Source organism: Homarus americanus, unplaced genomic scaffold (assembly GCF_018991925.1).
Source record: "Homarus americanus isolate GMGI-L3 unplaced genomic scaffold, GMGI_Hamer_2.0 scaffold52512, whole genome shotgun sequence".
Taxonomy (NCBI): Eukaryota; Metazoa; Arthropoda; class Malacostraca; order Decapoda; family Nephropidae; genus Homarus; species Homarus americanus.
The window spans coordinates 16,650,355-16,672,384 of NW_024735442.1; the positions used below are offsets into that span (position 1 = coordinate 16,650,355).

The 22,030-nt window shown below is 37.9% G+C and overlaps 1 protein-coding gene across 6 annotated transcripts; it reads right to left on the minus strand.

The window, feature by feature from the left end:
• Positions 1–2,843: 2,843 nt before the first annotated feature.
• Positions 2,844–17,009, minus strand: LOC121871082 (protein SHQ1 homolog). Of its 6 annotated transcripts, none has more exons than XM_042373211.1 (10): positions 16,893–17,009; positions 15,078–15,125; positions 14,601–14,750; positions 13,047–13,246; positions 12,666–12,802; positions 12,007–12,199; positions 11,444–11,652; positions 11,138–11,261; positions 9,813–9,973; positions 2,844–4,037 (listed from the first exon to the last, which is right to left on the minus strand). In XM_042373211.1, exons 3-10 carry the CDS (start codon positions 14,741–14,743, stop codon positions 3,918–3,920), a joined length of 1,287 nt encoding a protein of 428 aa, XP_042229145.1. In that variant the 5' UTR covers positions 14,744–14,750; positions 15,078–15,125; positions 16,893–17,009; the 3' UTR covers positions 2,844–3,917. The 6 variants fall into 6 exon arrangements, with proteins under 6 accessions (XP_042229145.1, XP_042229140.1, XP_042229142.1 ...); XM_042373206.1 differs by lacking the exon at positions 2,844–4,037 and adding an exon at positions 6,673–7,121; XM_042373208.1 differs by lacking the exons at positions 2,844–4,037; positions 15,078–15,125 and adding an exon at positions 6,673–7,121.
• Between the last annotated feature and the right edge of the window lie 5,021 nt (positions 17,010–22,030).

Consider the following 22,030-nt stretch of genomic DNA (forward strand, 5'->3'; position numbering starts at 1 on the left):
AATTAGCATGTGTCGCTTCCATCCACACTTAGTATTTCCAGCCAAGCCTCTGTTTAACGCAGTGGTGGGTGTAAAACCTCAGCAGCCTTATTTTGAACATTTTACCAATGTTTTTTCAACACTGTAAATACAAATCAAGATCTGTCATCTTAATGAGTTGGCCTCTTCAATGATTATCCAGCTTACCTTTCTCGTTGAGTATACATAAACTGACACGATTGGCCACATAAGAATTTTACCCCTTTAATTCAAATTTTCAGTTAGTTCTACCTATCCTTCTCCCAATATAGTTCAAAGTAGTGAGGTTTTACAGTACAAAATTTTCCCATTATAATATTTATTGTATAGACTTTATAAAGATGGAAGAAGGAAATGATTGAAATTACATGACCAGTATAAAGAAGAAAATGTTGAGACCTTAAATACTACAATTATAAATCTTAATTTTGTTTAGTAAATTTGAGTGCACCAGATTCCTATGAATTTTTTATGACATTAATTTTGAGCCAGGGGCCACCTCATGCAGCAATATATGAAGAGTTGCTCTTGAAAATCCATTTTCTAATCAGAGGTGAGAGGATGGCTTTGGTATAAGCACAAACTCCACAACAGAATCATCTTATGTTCTGAGCATAATGTATCTGTCATTCAAACCATATCGAGATACATCAACTCTACATGTACAAGATCTTCCTTCACTTTCATACTGGACCCCCAAGGATAACCCTGGGCATGACAGCACCTATAAAGAAAACTGATATGTTTTTGCTGTTGACCAGGAGCTTCTGTACTGAGATGTGCTTCTACGTGTAACATCAGGCAAAAATGATATACAAGGTTCACCACATCAAATCCAGCTCACCAAAGTGGCAAACTGAAGCTATAACCAGAAACCTTGTTTTCTACTATCAGGTGAAGGGGAGATGACATTTTCCAAAGGGAACTTGATTGCTCTCGAGGTCTTTTTGCTTTGATTATCATCATCGATATCATATTTTGGAGATCCTTGTCTTTCTAAAGTTGATGGACCCATATATGTCTGAATAGATGACTATAGTTGTTATACAGGTACTACAGAAATGCTCAAAACATAAGGCCATCAGTTTAACCTCAATCATATATTTACAATCTCATAGGGCACTACAGTATACTTGTTATAAAATTATTTTAAAACTGGCTCATCATATCTGAACTCAGAAGAGTTGCCAATCTTTATTGTTTATCATTGTCAATCACGATTTAAATCGTAGGAAATCAGCATTTTCATCATACGCCAAACATCTTTTACACTGTCTTAAGAAATGCAGAGGCAGAGGCAGATTCAGATCTAATGCTAACCATTTCTGATATAACATGAACATAGTTTTCAAAATTAGCATCACATATTGTATGTAACCCCTGTAAACTGATTCACTCTCCTCCCCTCCACTGGTGGAAAAAAAACAGTATGAATCTAAAATAAACCAAAAGCAAACAAATTTCTTGGGCCCTTACACTAGGGAGCAGTGTGGCAGTTAAGGTTTCCAGAGAACTTAAACAAAGAACACTACATGATGGAACTATTGAACAAACTCTTAGGCATGGCTGTAAACCTGGTGTTTGAGACTAGTGACAGACCCATGAATGTGAACAGTAGAAATAGATAACCTGAGAAGTTTTATGAATGTTTGGATGACTGACAGGATTAAGAATGAAGACATGAAGAATAATCCGAGCTGAAAAGTCCCTGGAGACCCATGTGGATGAATGTGCATTAAGATGGTATGGATATATGAAGAGCATGACAAGTGAGAAATTAGTAAGGAAGACAGTCACCAACTATAGTCTCTACACTTGAACTTTGCAATTGAGGCCTTGGGTCAGTTTGTAGCAAGGCAGCCTATTGACTGGTGGATAGGCAAGTGAAGAGTCACTACAGCTCTTTATTATTTAATCTAATGTTTTTATATTCTGATATTTTAAGGGATAATATCTATTTTATGTTGATCTCTTATAATTCCTGCATTTGAGGAAGCAAAAATTAGCATGTGAAATCCACTGGTAATACAAATATAAAAAGAACAGGGAAAAAAGTACAAATTTTCAACATCCTCCTCCATGTGATGTCACATGGAGTGGGGGAGTTTATGTAGCTAAACTTGTTCTTCATGTTTGTATTCTTTTTGATATTTTTATTACCAGTGGATTTCACATGCTAATTTTTGCTTCCTCAAATGCAGGAATTATAAGAGATCAACATAAAATAGATATTATCCCTTAAAATATCAGAATATAAAAACATTAGATTAAATAATAAAGCGCTGTAGTGACTCTTCACTTGCCTATCCACCAGTCAATAGGCTGCCTTGCTACAAACTGACCCAAGGCCTCAATTGCAAAGTTCAAGTGTAGAGACTTATAGCATACTGATGTTTTTTGCAAATTGGTCACATTTGACTAAGTCAGTCACTGGACTGCAAATACAGTTCAGCATCCACTAAGAAAAATCTTACAATGTTATTCTATCTTGTCAAAGCCCTAACTCAGAAAATTCCTCTTGCTTAAGAGTTGCAGCTCTACAAATTTTTTGGAAACAATATTAAACATGTTAGCATTTTTACATAAAACCAGTGCACTTTTAAGGAAACTAGTTACTAAATAAAAGTATAAAATAATGAAAATGTTGCTGTGCCCCCAAAATAGTTGTTTTGCAATTTTTTGTTTACTAAAATGGAGAATATTATTACACTACACCACAATATATATATATATATATATATATATATATATATATATATATATATATATATATATATATATATATATATATATATATATATATATATATATATATATATATATATATATATATATATAATGTCCCAAGTTACTTGATACTTATATTTAAACCATTAAAACAACTACAGCTGTATTATCAACTGCACTCTACTTACAAGGGTTAAGTACAGACATCTGAAGCTCCTAAAATTTTGGATTAAATCAATAACATATAGGTGATCCAGGATTAATTCAGAATGGTAGACCTTTTAATGTAAAACAACAATGATTACAGATGCACATAAAAATGAGATCCATTGTTATATTTCAATTATGAACAATCCATGTGCAGTTTTTTACCAGACTGGGGTATATGAACAGTTGTGGCTAGAAGTTTGTGGTCCATCTGAGGTGGAGGGTATGGAGCCTGTTCCCCCACCCTTACTGGAGTCACTGTCTAGATGCCCCCAACACACAAACTAGTACCAGTGTAATTTAATTATTGGCTTATAACAGCTTTACCTCTGTAGAAGGATTTAAGTAAACATAATATTACTGTTGGGGAGGAGTCTGGTGATGGGGTAATAGAAACAAAAAGTAATTATACAGCTGATTGTGTCTACACAGCTCAACACTCAACCCCCCCCTCTCCTACACATTGATACATGTGGGGTTGTGTGTGTGTGTGTGTGTGTGTGTTTTGATGGGAGGGGGCAATAGTCGTTAGACCATAAAGTGTTACGTCAACAGAAGTGTTGTTGTCACTGCCATAACCGAGAGTGGTCAAAAGCTTCACCGAACCATTATGAATCAAGAAAGATGAAAGGTTGCTGCTCCAAGGTCACGTTATCACCCTCCATGAACAAGGCCTCTCCACACAAGCTATCACACTGCACAACCATTATGAAGTGGATCAGAAGAAATTAAAAAAGTGACCTCAATGACCTGGGGAAGCATTAGTGTCTCACATAAGGAATGAATAACTGTGTAGAGAATAAGTTAAATGCATCACGACCCACACTTATTATTTACCAACTTCCGCATCACTATACTTGGCCAAGATTCCCAGTCTTCTTGACACTGTATTGCTAAAAGCAATGGCTGAAGACAATGAAACAGTTATATGTGAATGATATTTATTTATAAAAAGCACTGTTCACTCACTGTTGATCTCTCCAGAGATTCACTGACATGGACGCATAAACACAGACGCACACAACCCCACGTGTGTCCGGATGTATGAGGAGTGGTTGAGTGTTGAGATATGTGGACACCATCAGCTGTATGATTATTATTATTTTTTTATTATTCCATCACCAGACTCATCCCCCACCAATAATACTCTTATGTTTAGCTTAAGTCCTTCTACAGATTTAAAACCTTTACAAACCAATTATTAAATTACACTTTGTGTGTTGGAGGGGTTCTAGACAGTAACTCGCAATCCAATAAGGGTGGGATGGGCTCCATACCCTCTACCTCAGTTTGACCACAAAATTCTGGTCACAACTGTACTTTTAGTCAAGACCCCATTCTTAAGGGACAAGATACATTAGTGTTCTAATAGTTAGTCAAATTCAACACTAATGATCTCTTATTCTTTATGAACACAATTCATTGATTCAAATACTATGAACATATGGTAAATAAAGTAAAAAAAAAGTAAACTTTGTAAAGTCAACACAGTATGTTATATAAAACAATTCAGTTTACATGATCAGACACTTTCCAACACAGCCAATGTATACCAGTATTTGTTGGTTGTAACATGAGCTATGTACCCAAACTAGAAAATCCTGCTATCATATCCTTGTATAAACATCAGCTGCCTCTGTATGATACACTCCAAAAACAATGGGACACTTACAGTACCTCAACCTACTGCTAATGAAGTATAGATTCAATGGCTTTATAAATACCATAATCAATCATAGATTTGTGCATCACTCTCTAACTGGAACTTCTCGCATTTAATTCAAGTGAGAGGTGATTATTATCAGGCTTGATTAATTCCTCAAGAAGACTGATCAGCCTCATATGAAGAAAGCACCATCAAAAAATATTCTAACGAGTCCACTTGCCAAGGCTATATTGTAATAATGTTGAGTGTAAATAAAGGTTAAATTATATACAGCACACAGGAAGCAACAAGTCATATGTTAAGTATCTTAATTTCTTTGGACACTGACTTGTCAACCTTAACTTGAGACTGAAGTGACCACATCTGAACCTGAGGTGGAGGTCTACCCACCAGCTGAGCAATTACCTGACTGATTAGCTTGTCCTAAGACCAAAGGAAAAAATATTCCCCACATACTTCATGACTGAGTAAAGCAGCTACATCTTGTCACTTCTGAACCAAAGCCCAAACACTTGGGAACAAAGATGTTCTCTAAAAAATGGAGATAGCAGTAAATCTTCTTCATTAAAGCAGAATAAAAGCTAAAACCCCCTCACTAGCTTGATAATGTGTAGGATCACAACAGTCCATCACATTAAATATCATGAAAAGGACACAAAATATAGTTGTTCTAAACATGGAATAACCCATCACACTATCAGCTACACAATACCCTGCACCCTGCAACAGATGAACAAAAATAACACCTAGATCACTGACTGCCACTTTAGCAAGAGAAACAGTTAGATACTGGGTAGTCTATGAAATAATGAAAATAGAGCTCTGAGAAAATCAGTTCTTAACTAGTCTTGTCTTTAAATATTTCCCTCTGGGGGTGCATTGCCTGGAGAAAACCCTTGGAATGTGTAATGAATAATATGAACATGCAGTACTGGCTAAAACACTCTGTTGGAGGCCATAACTCAATCTTGTGGTATTGGTTCAAGCTTATGGTTATCAAAAACACATACGGTACCACTGTGAAGAACAGACATGCATTCAGTAACTGTTGGGCACTGAATATTATGTGTAGTTCTGTCACTATGAGAATCCCAGAGTCAATCCCCATCCTATATCTACAATAATAAAGTGACATGTCTGCCCGTGAGTGTGTCGGTCTGTCCCAACCATAGCTCCTAAATGGAACAAGTTAAAGACCTGAAACTTTACATACAAGAACCAAAAATCATCCCAAACTGAGATATTGCTACGGTGACTGCAGGATGTAGTTACCCATGTCAGGAAGGGCAACCTGTGAGTCAAGATTGTACAGTATACTGTATACCTAACCCATGCAAAGTCGGATAATTTTGTTAGTACTTGATAAAGAGTTTCATATTACTCTCTGTTAGGCCTCAAACCAGATATTCCCATCCCATTCAATAGATACCCATCTGGTTAACAAAACTTTCCCCAAAGAATAGGCAAAGTTATTTTTATTGTGACAACAGGTCAGACCTTTGTCACGGTGTGGTACTGTACCAAGGTCAGACCCACAAATAACTGCTGGCTGAACTGACAAGTGGATCACTAACACAGCTGAAATAACTCTTGCAATAAACATAAAGGCTGGAATTCATATAACTAAGCTAATAATCCAGGAGTTGAGTGGTACGGCCATACAGCACTTTCCTTGCTATATATGTACAGTATTTAGGGTGTAAGTACAACTTCACTCCATTGTGGGATATGGTTTTGAAGGGAGAGTTGTAATAATTAGTATTTGATTAGTATGTCATCATGTTGAGGGTCAGCCCAGGTTTCTATCCAAAAGACTTCATGGATACTTCACAGGAGTCTCCTTGGATCAACAAAAGGCTATAGATAAAATATGATGCAGAGTTGAAAAACAATTGCCTTCATATTGCACAGAAGTTCCTGTTTTGTTTGAGTACTATTGAGCACTATTACTAATCTGTACCAGAAAAGCTGACATTCTAATGTTTTATTGCACATAAATATATAAAATAGTTCATGAAAATGAGGTACCTGTACTGTAAATTAACTCTCAGATCTACTACAATTTCAATTAAATTTATTCTTCATCATTCTCTGACAATGTATCATCATCAGAGTCTAATTCTGAAGAATCTGAAGATGAATCTTCTCTTTCGGAATCATCATCATCACTGGAGTCATCATCACTAGAATCACTACTGTCAGATTCCTCATCACTGTCATCTTCACTATCACTCTCACTGCTGGAGGAATCACTGTCACTTAAGTGGGATAGGCCTTCCCTTGTTGAGGTGATGACAGCATCCTCTACAACAGCCTCCTCATTGTCATTTTCCCCTAAAGCTGCCCCATTTTCTATAATAGTCAACCCAGATAAGTCTGTGACTACGTTGTTGATATTTTCCTCGGGTGATAAGACATTCTCCTCTTCCTCTTCTAAGACGAGGTGAGCAGCAGCTTCCAGATCTTCTAAGTCAAGGCACATGTCACTCTTTGTCACTTTCAGCTGAGGGACAGAGTAGCAACTGTCAATCTCTAATTTTAAATACTGTACTATGTGATAGTATATGAAGTCTAACTGAACAGTTCTTCAAGTAGAATTCCATTGGAGCTTTTATGAAAAATCCTATGAGAGAGATTTATATCCATGGGTTTAGATAATTCGTGGACACCCAGTATATATATATTTCCAAGTGCTAAATATGGGATGTAAGAACATCTTGGCTCTATTTTGAAGAGCTACCCAGAGGGCAACTTACTTCAAGTGAGTAAAATTGACCAAGGCCTGGTGCTGGATATCCAGTATGATCTGTGAGCACAAGCTGCTTTAACACCAAGACTCACTTAACTCTTGAGCCTCAAGTGGTAAACCTCTGCCAACCTGACCTCTCCGTGAGCTACAGTTGCAAAGGAGGAGTTGCACAAATTGTTTAAATTGGTGCAAATTGTCAATGCCAGGGGTTCACTTGGGATGCAACTTATAGATTTGATGGGCAAAACCATGACGCTCCTTAGAATGACACCAGATTATAAAAGTTAATCTATCAGCATAATACCACATGCACAGGTATAATCACAGATTCAAAGCAAAATACAGAAAAGTGTTGGAGAAGTGGAACACATATATTATTAACCTATTGAGGCACATGCAGCACAAAGGTGGTAAATTTCAGAGCAAGTGTGTGAAAAGTGACTCATATTCATTCTAATGACTCGAGTGTACCTCCATCCTGCATGCAACATATAAATAAAGGTGGCAAGGAATTCGCTGGACAATGTAAGGAGGAATGAATTACACAATCTATTTACCTTTAGGGTAAATGCAGCTGGAAAGTGGATTTAAAATAATTACAATGTTTTATGGGCATCTGTGCAGTACATTAATATGCATGTAAAATTACAGTACAGTATATTATGTTTCAAAGCAAAATACTGAAAATGCAGGAACTAAATACAAAATGATCAAAAGATCTTAGTTTTACTTTTCACTTTTGTCCTCTTTGCCATTGATCGGCTCGTTAGCCGCTTGGGCAGTTGGTCACGTCTCTGCTATGCACTGTTGGCAAGTACTGGGCATGCACTGGCTCCTGAATGTATCTGAACCTGATCCAGTGTTGGTCAAGTCTGGTCTTGAAAGAGCTCACACTTAGTGCCATCACAACACTCTCTGGCAGGTTGTTCTAAGAGTTAAAAATGTTCACTCCAAAAAAGTTTGCCCAGTATTGTACTATATGGTTAAATGATGTACTTAATAAAGTACAGTAGTCAGTTTTCAGAGAATGGTACAAATGTTCATGAGCCATGAAGTCATGTGCTGGAAATTTCATCTTACCAGAGCAAATTTGCTTCTGAGGATGTTTATCATAAAATGGTAATTGTTTGTTTGACGATTAGTAGATGTTAATGATGTTACTCGAGCCTTTTGTGTTCTCATTATGTTTGCGAGATGATTTTAAAGTAAGTTGAGTACTTTACACTTCTGAAGCCTTATTGTAAAAATAAAATATCCAAGAAACTTGTCATGCATTGATAATGTCAGATGAAAAACATGGGATACAAATATAATAAGACCAATTTTTTAAAATTTCCATATGCTGTACATATATCACTTTTATCTACAATACAAACATATATTACCCCATACAGACAAGCCTTCTCCTGATATGCAGTGCCGAGTGCATAGGGGTTAGTGTGCAAAGAGGAGACCCAATTTGGTAAAGAAACAAACCTGCAATCATTCAGTGAGGTGTAAGATGCATTTGCAGACTGAGAATCTTATTATTCTTCATATTCATTGACCAAAAAAAAAAATTCTACCCAACAGTTTCGTTAATGTAGAAGTAAACAGCTGTCCCGTGAGTGCTCAATGAAATTTAAGTGCGTAAATAATGTGAGAGCACCTTGCTGTGCATAGATGTACAGTGCACCCGGATAATTCGTGGAATTTTATTTTGCGGTCCTCTATTATTCATGGATGACACCCAGGATGTACCCAAGAATGTCTGTGGGTAATTTTAAAGTTGCCGTCATTTTCGTGGCCAGGACAGGGAACCATTCGTTCTAGAGACAGTAATTTCCTTTACCTGTATTGTATATATGTGTGTGTGTGTGTCTACACACACAAACACATATACAATACAGTACAGGTAAAATAAATAATTGTCCCAAGGGCAAACTCATAAAGGGAATATACAGGGACATTTCTTTGTTCACAAGTAAAAATGTACCCCCCCTTCCCCCCACTGGTCAGCAAATGTTATTCGCGGATTTGGCGATTTGCGGTCATTTTGAGAATCTAACCCCTGCAAATTTGAAGGCCATGCTGTATTTTACACATAAGTGAAGCTCAAATTTATTGTAAAAAATGGGTTTTATTAATAAGAAAGAAATGGCAAGCAGAAATAATTAAGGATAGAGCAGTACTGTAACCAAAAATGTCCAGCAGACTTCTAAGTGGTATATAGCATAATTCTGGCTAGCCTGGAAAAAACAAAATATGGAACGCTTTCAATCCTGGAACAAGTACTGTAGTGTGTGATGCATGCTGAGATGATGGTAAGTCCTCATTTAAAAGATCATATACTTAAGGTATTACACTTATAACAAATTGATTAATCTCTACATGCACAGTCAATTATTATACAGTACAGTACAAAAAAAGTACACTTAACTACTTAATAACTCTCAGATAACTTACCTTTTTCAAAGAATCTGCCAGACTAATTAGCTTGTTATCCTTTACTTTCTGTACCCAAACACAGTAGTCTGTGATGTACAATTGGTTGAGAAGGTACCTTGGTTCTGAGAGGTTGAAGAACCGCTGGATCTCTAACAGACACTGCAGAACCTTCTTTCGACCTTAAAAGAGATTTATATTTTAAGTAGCTCTTGACATCTAAATATTCTCTTGGAACTTCTAACATCCTAAACAATAACTAAATTGTCTGTTATAATTTCTATGCCTGGTTCAGATATACTACCGTAAACTTCCTTTAACCTGAACTTGCTTAATCCAGATCGCCTTGCAAACTGTACTGGGGTCCAGTACCGGACACATGTATCCCTAACCCGGAAAACACAACCAAAATCCAGTTAGTACCCGTACAGGGGAACGTTCACGGAGGCTTGGGAGGCCACTTTGGCGACACATGAGGGTAAGTCAACAGCTGCCTTTGAGGAGGTGATGGAGGTGGTTGCTGAGAAGCACTAAGGTGTTGCTGAGAAGCACTAAGGTGAAGTGTTTTATTAAGTCAAGGCTAAAAATTACAGTAGGTTTGGGATTCTGAGGTAGTTTGACTCGGAAATCCCTCACCCTCTCAGAATTTTTCACCCTGCAACCCGGGATTTCAGGCAAACTTGACAGGCATTCCCCCAATTAATCTGGATTAGAGTGAATTTACTGTATCACTAAAGCATCTGTAGATCGTCATAATAATCTTACACAGTTCTTCACAAACCATAAAGAATTCTACATTGAGTTGAAAGTAAATCTTAGCCATCGCTGTATGTTGAGACAACTACTCACAGTGGCTACAACCTAGCAGCTTCCACCTCTCCCCTGGGGCTACATTCTTCTGGACCTCAGTGCAGGAATGAGCTGTCCAAATGCTTACCCTATCTCAACATCAATTACAAGGGCTAGCTGTACACCTCTAAACTCCTGCCTTTACCAGACCCAAAAATAAATTCTTTCCATTTGTCTGGAAAGAATGGGAGAAGGGTCCTTATTCCAAGACTGGCATCACTGAATTTTTCCACCACTTACTACAGTATGAAGGTTTTGCATAAGTTAAGGTGATTCATACATTCAAAAGTAAGAGGAAGCAAGAAAATCAAAATTAATACCAAATACATTTGAACAATGCAATGAATTTGAAGTGTGTAATATACAGTACAGTATTTGTAATTGGAAGTAACTGTATGTAAAATTAGTCATACAGAAATATTATAGGAGAAAGGAGTAAAGGCTTATATCCTTTTTGTAATAGTTTCTATGGTATAAAAAACAGATCCAGGGCATACCTAAAGTCAGGATCTGTGCAGTATCTTTTAGAACCTCTTGAGACAGCTGCCAATTCCTTACTAAAGGGAATGCAAGCGACCGACGAACACTGCTGATAGCAACATCCTTCAAGTGTGTGAAAGACTGGATACAATGAAAAAGAGTTACGTTAATTACAAGCTTTCCTTTTCATTCTTGCATGTGGTAAAAGCAAAACCGATCATCTAAATTTCTTGTGGTGACATTACAGTATATAACTTCACCTGAATTGTACATCAAAATACATCTGATGCTTCAAACAGACTGCCATCACTAAATATACTTACATCAAGCCACGATAAAGTAGAACTCAATTTGGCAATGTTCCATGCAGATTCCACACAGTTTTCTCCCAGAGTGACTCGATGATTAAAGCACCAGGCATATAGAATGTCAGCGAGTCCAAGGTACACCATGGACTTTGTTCCTTTATCCAAAAGATGATCCTTACGAGGTAATTTTAACATATCTTCCTTCTCTTGGTAGCTGAGCTCCACTGTAAAGATGCAATTGAGAATGTGATACAGCTTACTGGAAAGGCAATGGGTATTGAGAAAAAGCATTGTATTATGGGAATATGGACCATCTCATTACTACAATACAATATACACTACACCAATTCATACAGAACTATTTCTACACACACCACTATAGTATTTCTTCCACAATACATCTCCCTGTTAGTTTCCCCTTCAAGCATATCTATTTGCCACCAAGGAAAATAATCATATTTTCAGTTTAAATCTTCTTTCGATACTTTAACCTTATATGAAATTGTTTTTCTATCTTGACTGGTATTAACTATAGTTTTAAAGACTAGACATTTTGATGGTTGTCAAAACAGTCTCACCTTCATCACTAGTTATGCTGTAGAATTCTGGGATAAATTCCACACACTGCTGAGCCGTGTCAACGTCGAAGTAGTCAGCCAAGTAGTGGTCTTCATCAAATAAACTCAACTCTTGTGTAATTCTCTCTTCTCTTCTGTGGGACACTGACTTATTGTCTGGATCATCAACATCAACAACTCCCTTCAGCTCACTCTGTGATAAATCGCCAATGATATACATAACCTGAACTGGGTTTAGAGGAGGTTTTAAGACCCGTTTAACCCTTTAAAGCTGAAAATTAGTACTGTTTGGTGCAATGAAGTCGTATCAAAATTAAACAAGAAATTTAAACAATGAAGTACAGCAGGTTCTGACTCTACTCACTAAAATATCTTTATTGAGTGTTATGAAGTACGTATTGTAATTCTTTACATCCATTCACTCTGTTTGGTGCTGGATGTAATTCTCTGAGACTATCTTAAAGGATTATGTGTCCCACAGGGTATTTACTTCAGCCAGTTTTTTGGATCATGAACAAATCAGGAAAGTGTTTGGATGTTTTTTTGTTTGTTTCCTAGTAGTTACCTGTATATGTATTGTTTGGGACCACCCCCCCCCCTTCCCCAACAAATCTACACAATAGGTGGAGCGCATATTCAAGGTATGAAAATGACCTAACCTGGAGAGAAGTGAAGACTCCTGTGGTGTTGTTTCCAAAGCCATACTTGTGGCCAGCTGTCACAATGTTCTCATCTGGTAGCGCTTGTTCGTACATCCAATCAAATTCTTCTTCTTCCTCGTCTACAGTTGATTCTTCTTCATTTGTAGGTTTCAAGAGATATCAATAATAATAATAATACATATTAACATGTATAAAAAGTTATAGTAGTTTAACATACTATGGAGAAAAATTTTTAAGTGACACAGGCATAATGTTGATCATTTTTGTCATGATGTGACTGATACAAAAGACAACAATGACTCACCCAGCATGTGATACAAAAATGGGCACCCAAACCTCTACTGTACTTGAAGAACTGAACATGAAAGCTCCACTTACCACCAATCACTTCAATTATGGGTTTTTTCACCCCAGTGGCTCCATGTGGTGCCAGAAGAGTTGTAAGCATGTCCAAGTTAGCAAAGTGCTCGCCCCGAGTTTCTTTCTGGCAGACAATAACAAATGCTCCATGATCAGCATCAAATGTTGCCTTGTATTTCTCCAGTTCACTGTCAACCAATTTTCCTGAGAGGGTGAGTCTGAGGAGGTACAGTATTATCTCCGTTAGCCAGAATCCCTCAAATCCGGAACTCTACGATAGCCGGAATTGAAATTTACTCGGAAAATCATTCCCAAAGCCTGAATTTTCCGGAATGATTTTACGAGGGGCACATTTTCTAGAAAATTCCAAGAAAATTTTCCCCATACTCGGAAAATTCCGAAAAATTTGGGGATGGGGGAGTTTTTTCCGGGTTTGAGAGATGAAATTCGGGAGCATTTTATGGAAATTTTGAGAACATTTTTCCATAACCCGGAAAATTCCAGGGATGAGGGATATTATTCCGGGTTTGAGAAGTGATGTAATGGGCAATTTCTGGAATTTCGAGAAAATTTTTCTGTTACCCGGAAATCTCTCATTCCCGGAAGTGCTCTGCATGAATTGTTCCGGCTAAAGGGGATATCACTGTATAAGATTTAATTTTAAATAACGTTAAATTTATATAAACTGAGGAACAAATAATCCATAAGAACAATAAAAAGTGCCACTGTTACTAACATCTGGCAGAACTGTAAATGAAGAAAATTAATCTTACATTTGATCCACAATACAGAATAGGCTACCAATATACAGTATGTTACCTTATTGGTTTTAGGTCATTTTTGTGCCAATTATGCCTGTTATGTTCTCACAAATACTAATAAAGGAATGGATATTACTGGGTGAAGTGTGGCAATGCTGGTAGCAACTTCCATGGCACAGGAAGATCACAAGTAATGTGTCCCTAACACTGAGGCACTATGGGTTTAGGGGAACACTGATGGAGCTCAAACTCTAAGTGATCCCTGGGGTTAAGGCATTACTGTATCTTAGAATTTATCTCAGTCCCGATTTCCTAAAATATTTACTATATGTTAACACAAGCTAATCTAACTTTAACCCTTTAGAGGGCAAAGTATCCCTTCGGTATTTTATTTTGGCTAATGCCAGACGACTTTATTCAGCTGAGGGGAGCCAATGCCTGCTAAAGGGTTAAACTAAACTATCCAGGTATTTCTTCAGAGATACATTAAAAAAACAGTGAACTATGAGAGAAAAATGAAGGCTGAGCTAAATGTCAAGGTGTTGACAAAGCATGATAGAATTTTACCATTTGCAACCAACGGTAACCTAAGGTTGAAGAAACAATTGGTTTAGTTTCCATAATAATGCTTTCACTTACTGCTTCCACACAAGGGAACAATATCGTTTATCATAAATCTTTTCTGTTCATCTCCCCAAGATCACATCTTCTAAGAGCTAATGTTCTATTTAATATTGTTAACGTTTTATTTTGTAATTTTTACAACCATTTCACACTTACTATAGGTAGCAGAGACAACATATACACTAACCTTAAATAATAGGGTGATGAATAAAAGATGAATGACTCTCCTTCAATGTTGATCTCAGCATCAGAAATTCGAGAATATGGAGCAAAAATTTTCACAGTGAGATTATCATCATCTTGATGCACCTCAAACTTGGGGGTCAACATTATTACACTGTTGAGGTAATATAATCAGTATGTAAAAATGATTTAGAAGCATCAGTACTACATTCATTTTAATTCAGTGTCCAATGTTATTCCTAAGAGTGTCCAGCAGAGTTAATGCATTATGGCAAAACAATAATCAAACTGAAATGACAATATTCTTTTGTCTCTTATTTTGGACCATGATACCAGCAGTCAACCTGGCCACTCAGATACAATTATACAGTGTTCAAATATGAAAGACAAAAACACATCCTTCTCACAACAACATACTGTACCATTAACTGTGGTTAAATCTCCTTTTGATTCTTAAAAGATAATTATTGTGCTCACTAACCTCTTTCCAGTCCAGCACCTTGGTACAGTAGTCAGGTACCCCTCAATGCTGTATTTATAATATTTATTCAGTAAAATCATCATAAAAGTTAACAAATGGTTTGGCAAGTACACACAGTATAATAACAAAAATTAAGATTTTCCTTCTTGCCCTTCGGCCATGGGTGCCGAAGGGTGGCTAAGGTAGGTTAGGTCCCCTTCTTTCACTCCCCCACCAAAAAACCCGATTCCCCACGGGTTCCCCTGTAATTGTCGACATGATTTTTTTTTGTCTGATCTTCATTTTCCAGTAAAATATAAGTTTTTGGAAGAAATGACCAATTGTCATTTCCTTAAATGGGTATTTTCCCAAGAAAATGAAAGTCATATTTGAACAAAATACACCAGAAAAATATGTTTTTGTATAAAAATCGATGGGGTTAGTAAAACGAACCCTTACCAAGTTATTTTTTTCATTGAATGGTAAATGATAAATTCTAGATTCAACTGAAATAAAATTTCAAGCCAATGTAATATTCTCGAAGTTCATAAAATGAACCAAAGTAGCCTACCTAACCTAAAATATTAGTTATACACTTCGTATTGTACTTTAATATTTGAAAAAAAAAAGCAAAGGACTGTTCAACTTATATAGTATCAACATGATGAATATGGCAGGTCATAAAAGTGATATTATGCAAAATATATTTCACATGCACTTTTGTTTCACAAGATAAGAAATCTCTTATTTTCTAGAGTTAAATTTCCTCCAGTTAGTGCTACGGTTGTCCCCAAGTCATCAACTACAACTGAATTCACCTTCTACAGAACATTTTTGGTAATTTATGTGAACAGCACTTCCAACAGGAGTTGCTCGAATTTGATCGTTTTTCCCTCTACAGATGTTTTAATCATTATTGTAAGTATTTTGAAAAAGGAAACAACTTTTTATATTAATTATAAGTAATTTTTGTTTTGTTTTTCTCTATCTAATACCATAAATCATCAGTAGTGGGCAGGCCATGAAGGAATAGGGAAATTGCAGGGTAAAACACTGATCATATGACACTAAAATTATGTTTTTATATGCTTTGTAGGCGAGGAAATTAATTATTTACCGCAAATACTCCTCCAAAAAATCTGCCAAGTCGGTGCACATTGTTGTCTGCTCTGTTTGTTTACAACTGCCCCACTCGGTCCGAGTGTACTCTCAAGCCCACAAAAAATTTAAATTACTCCATGACGCTTTAACAAAGTTGCTTTCATTGGTACCAGATATCATAATAATTATATACTTTCTGTTTAATATGGCGGGGGTCTGCTCCCAGCTAGGAAGTGGTTAGGTAGGTTTCCTTGGTTGGTTAGGTCAGGTTCTGTTTGGTTACTTGCATTGTTGTATAATTTTTATTACTTACTATCAACCACAGAACACCTTTAGGAAAAAATTAATGATGTTGAGCAACTCCTGGTGGTAGCGGTGTTCTCATGCCTTACCAGTTCCTGTGTAACATGTGATACTCTTCCAACAGTATCCACAATCTGATTAGATATAAAATCTGATTCAGCAAATTCTCTAGCTCAACCTTCACTCACCCACCAACAGTCAATCCAGTGTGAACACGGAGTAACTCCAGACACTACCAGCTTTCTCTCTACAGCTCACTACAAGCTTGGCCAAATTCTCAACTAAAGCTTCTCTTGTACACACGTCACACCCACAACATAAACAAGTTTACACAATTAATAAATTAGTTCATAAACTTGAGCTCATACCTTGCAGTAATACTCTATCCTATAGAAAATATTTTATCATAACCTAATAAAAAGATATAAGTACCTGTAACTTCCCTCAGACCTGTGGTAAGTGTTAGACAGTCACCGTGGGGGGTAGTCTCTTGTTGTTGACATCGACTCACCGTTCGTGCACCACCATCACTTCATAACCGGATTCTCGGCTCACAGCTCACCGACACTTGCACATCTTACAATAAAATTGTAATTATTTAAATTATATTTAATTAACCACTTAAAGCAAAAAATAAAGCTTCATTAAGTTATTTCTTAAAAACCAAGGAGAAAACTGATTCAATTGAATTGAAATATTAAATGATTCAATAACACTGGTGTTCTTGAGTAAATCTAGGCCACCGATTTCAAATCTGAAGTCAGAATTCAGCCAGGTTTTCAAGTTATGTATATATATTAATGATACCCGCCATGGTATATTAGACACTTTATGATTGTATATTACCACATTGTACAGTCTCGTTAAGGTTCTTGGAACACTGCTGGAGACAGCTGGCAACTCAAGGCCGTTTGTTTACTATAGTACGTAGTAACAATTATGAATGAATGTAAAAGGTTATCGGTGATTGGTTACTTAGTTCCCTGTTGCTTAATTCATAGTTGGGCTTTGTTTCGTATTATATTATACTACGTAATATAGTAAACAAACGGCCTTGAGTTGCCATCTGTCTCCAGCAGTGTTCCAAGAACCTTAACGAGGCTGTACACCTAACAACAGTGCTTAGTAATTACTTTCACATCATATTTAGATAACAATGATTGATCTCCATGTTTTTGATACGTAGTATACAACTCAAGAACATAAGCAAGTTACAGAAAAAAGACCCTAATAAAAACATTAGAACATCCTAAACTAATTTCAATATATTCAGCGTAAGCACCGCTCGTTAGTGTTCAACAGTGTGTGAAACTTGCTCTTGCGTTTGTGTGCGGAAATGGTCCCCCGTTGTAGGAACCAGCAGTAATCACCCATCATGTTTGGATTGAACCGGCCTTGATACCGACATGTTTTGGTGGAACCTTTCACCAAGCTCATCACTTACCTCAGCCAGATTAGGTGTTCACAGAAGAGGGTATTAGAAATAAACTGTCCAGGCTAAAGGTCCATAAGAGTCCTGGACCTGACATGGTGCATCCTAGAGTGCTAAGGGAGCTGTGCAACGAGCTTGCAGAGCCCCTGAAGATTCTGTTTTGTAAATGCCTGGATGAACAAATGGTCCCCAGTGAATGGAAAGTGGCTTATGTGAGTCCTATCTTCAAGAAGGGCGATAGTCACTCCACGAACAACTATAGACCGGTGAGCCTGACCAGCATAATATGTAAAGTACTTGAGAGTATTATCAGAGATGCAGCGATGGAACATCTACTACGAAACAACCTTGTAAAAGATTGCCAACACGGTTTTATGCCGGGGCGCTCTTGCTTGACACAATTGCTCAAGGTATTGGATATTTGGACCCATATTCTAGAACGGGGTGGTAATATCGACAATATTTACCTAGATTTTGCCAAGGCTTTCGACAGTGTACCCCACGAAAGGCTGAAAATCAAACTGGAAGGGTACGGAATTCGGGGAAATGTCCTAGCGTGGATAGAAGACTTTCTACATGACCGCAAGCAATGTGTGGTGATTAATGGCACGAAATCGTCATCTGTACCTGTAACAAGTGGGGTACCGCAGGGTAGTGTATTGGGCCCGCTGTTGTTTGTTTGTTTCATAAATGATATGCCTGACGTTGTACACTCCTCCATACAAATGTTTGCCGATGATGGCAAGTTATTTCGGGAAATTAAGAACCAAGCGGACTGTGAAGAGCTGCAGAAGGACCTCTGTGGGCTCCAGGAATGGTCGAAGGAATGGCTGCTGAGATTCAATGTCACGAAGTGTAAGAGGATGCACCTGGGGCGTACCAACGGTAAGGAGGCGTACCATATGTCCCAACGGGATGAAGAAAATGTACTAGTTGAGACTGTGTGTGAGAAGGACCTAGGTGTGTATGTTGACAATGAGCTGAAGTTCTCGGGCCATTGTGAGAAGAAGGTAAATCAGGCAAATAAATTATTGGGTCTTATAAGAAGGTCGTTCAGATATCTAGACGGTCCGTCCCTCGTGACGATCTTCAGGAGTGAAGTGCTTCCCCATCTGGAGTACTGTCACCCCATCTGGTCCCCGAGATATGCTAGGGACTGTCAGTTGGTTGAAAATGTTCAGAGGAGGGCCACCAAACTGGTGCCTGCACTTCGGCACCTCAGCTACCCTGAGAGATTGGAGCGCCTGAACTTGCCTAGCTTATACTACAGACGGGCAAGGGGGGACCTAGTTGAGGTTTATAAGCATCTCAGGGGGCACTACTCAGTTGAGTGTCCTTACTTGGAGCTGGCGGACGCTCGCCCCACAAGGGGTCACAGCTCAAGATTGAAGAAGCCGCAAGTCCAGAAAACCGTGAGGGCAAACTTTTTCGGAGTGAGGGTTGTAAACTCTTGGAACAATCTACCAGAGAGTGTTGTGACGGCACCGAGTGTGAGCTCTTTCAAGAGAAGACTTGACCAACACTGGAGCGGGTTCAGGTACATTCAGGAGCCGGTGCATGCCCAGTATTTGCCAACAGTGCGTGACAGAGACGTGACCGATCGCCCGGGCGGCTAGCGAGCCGACCTTTTGGTGAAGAATATAAAGGAAAAGAGACGTGACCGATCGCCCAAGCGGCTAACAAGCCGATCAGTGGCGAAGAGGATAAAAGTAAAAAAGTAAAAAAAGTAAAAGATGAGAATGCAAGAAGTGCATTTTAAGAGACATCCTACAGCCTATTCGTTGATAGGAGGTTCCATTGTTGTAGTCTGGAGCCCAACACTTAGATCCTTTGAGTACAGTATAGACAACATTAACTTACAAAACTTTAAAAAATCAGGTAAAATGGAAAAAGATCAGCCGCTTGTCTAGTCAGTCTGTCCACCAAGAGAATCGATCCACCACATGCGCACGCTCTCCCAGTTGGCTAATCCGCTTTTGCCTTGCTGAAATTTGTCTCTGTGTAGATAATCGTGGCATTATGTCATATTCTTATTTATGTGCATAATAACTCACACCAGCAAGCGTCAATAAATCTGCAGGAAGTTGTAGTGGCACATGGGGGAAATTATAACCCAACACTCTCTCATATATCTTGCTATGACACGCGTATATTCGGCTACGCCATCTCTACGAAATCAATATCTTTTTTTTTTTTAGCTAACCAATAATAGTACGGTGCCAGTAATAATGGTTGTATTGTTGATGATGTAGTAAATGGTCATATATTTTCCGCCATATACCTGTAGTATTGTTAATGGCGTAGAAACGATCAATTCTGACAAGAGCTACGACACTTCCAATAGATCCGTATAGGTCGAAGTTCTCACATATGTTTGGAGATATCACAGGGGCATGCCGGCGTGCGGGGACAAATTTTGAGGAAATAGTCTAGAAATATAATAACCAACTCTCAATAACGGAATTGTCACTTACTGTAGTCCTTAAGATTTAAACTAATTTTTAAAGGGAAAACAGAGAACAAAGTGACAGCACACTGTTAGAGAGTCTATAGGCATCAGTGTAAAGACTATATACATGGTGCCACTCAAACTGCTGGGAGTTGGCCTCAGGACACCACCAAGGACATAGTAAACAAAATCACGTGTAAATTACCAGAAGTATACAAACAAATATATTGCTATATCACTTACGGTAGGTGGCAGAACACTCGTGACATCAGTAACCTTCTTCGAATTATGGTTTTGTTGACAAGCACTGTTATATGTGGTACATACTAGGCGTGTAGGAGCCTCATGGCTGTACACGTCTACCGAGGGGCCGCACTCATGTTCCGTAATACATGTTTAAGCGAAGTAATGCTATGTAATACGAGAAAATCCTTCTAATAATTTCGTACCATAACTTTGGAATGTAACGCTCCCCCAAGCCACCACAGTCCGGCATGGTATGTTTTTAGTGTGATATTCGCTGTTTTTCACAATTCTTATTATGTTTTGATAACGACTAAGCCCTCATTTAGCATTGTGATATAGAGCCTGGAGATATACCATTCAGAGTTAATAAAAGTTGCTTCCCTCAAAGCTAACGTTTACACATACGACTAAATGTTGTTCTACACAAAAAATTGAGACAGTTTAATGTATTCATGTTTTATCTCCTGAATATAACGCATTACACTTCTTTCTCAGGGTTTACCACATGATAGCCAGGAATATTACCATGATTAGCAATGAGAAATACCAGGAGGCGAACACCGTGATAATCCCGGCTAACAGCACCTCAACCACCATCACACCCACAACTTGTCTGTACCTACACTTTATATACCTGCTGAACAACATACACAAGCTTCAGCTGCCTCAAGATATTCAGGATATCCATTGCACTACGGAATTCCAATAAAACAGCAGAGCAACAACACTCACAAATAAACATTACAGTGTTACGTTATCTTAATCCGTGAACCCAAGAGGCTGCAGCAGGATACTGAAGGTGTTATGTTTTATCAGTCACAAGTTTATGTCTCTGGGCTGTGACTGGAGGATTTAAACCATTTTACCAAGGAATCTTTCCCTTCCACGTCAAGTTCTGTAGAGCTGTGACGCCGTGACAGAACCCCATGCGTTTAACAGCCAAGTGACCCTACACATTATTTAAGTCTACTGCCTTCTATGTACATGGCAACGAATAAGCTGTGAATCACATTATAATAAAAGATGTAAATACCGCACTAGAATACTTCACTGACACCCATAAATATTCTAAGTACCTTGGCATAAACAACCTTTACCAGTTGTCGTTAGATTTTGTCATCGTGTTTATCTTTACAGTCGAAGCTAAAGAACGGGTCAACGAATAAATCTTAACAGGGACTATTCCACCTGAAAATGGAAGACCTTGCAGAGTAAGATGATGGAGCACTTCCTTACTTTGTGGGCGGTGGACGAGACTTTCTGAGAGATGAGGTTGTCATGTATATTCGTTCACAATTTTAAATTCTCGAAAAGTTTTGGAATTCAACGTTCATAATCACTTAATATACTTTAAACTACAAACCTATTTTAAATTGTTGGAACACACACACACACACACACACACTTCAAGTAATGTAACATTCATATTATCAAGTTTTCCAT

Bases quoted from the DNA above. Each gene is read 5' to 3' on its own strand.
- LOC121871082 (XM_042373208.1), bottom strand. From the start codon at position 14,743: ATGTTGACCCCCAAGTTTGAGGTGCATCAAGATGATGATAATCTCACT. The intron at 13,247-14,600 runs GTTAGTGTATAT...GTACCTCCTCAG, and splicing joins TCATCACCCTATTATTTAAG to ACTCACCCTCTCAGGAAAAT. The intron at 11,262-11,443 runs GTAAGTATATTT...CATTGTATCCAG, and splicing joins CTACTTTATCGTGGCTTGAT to TCTTTCACACACTTGAAGGA.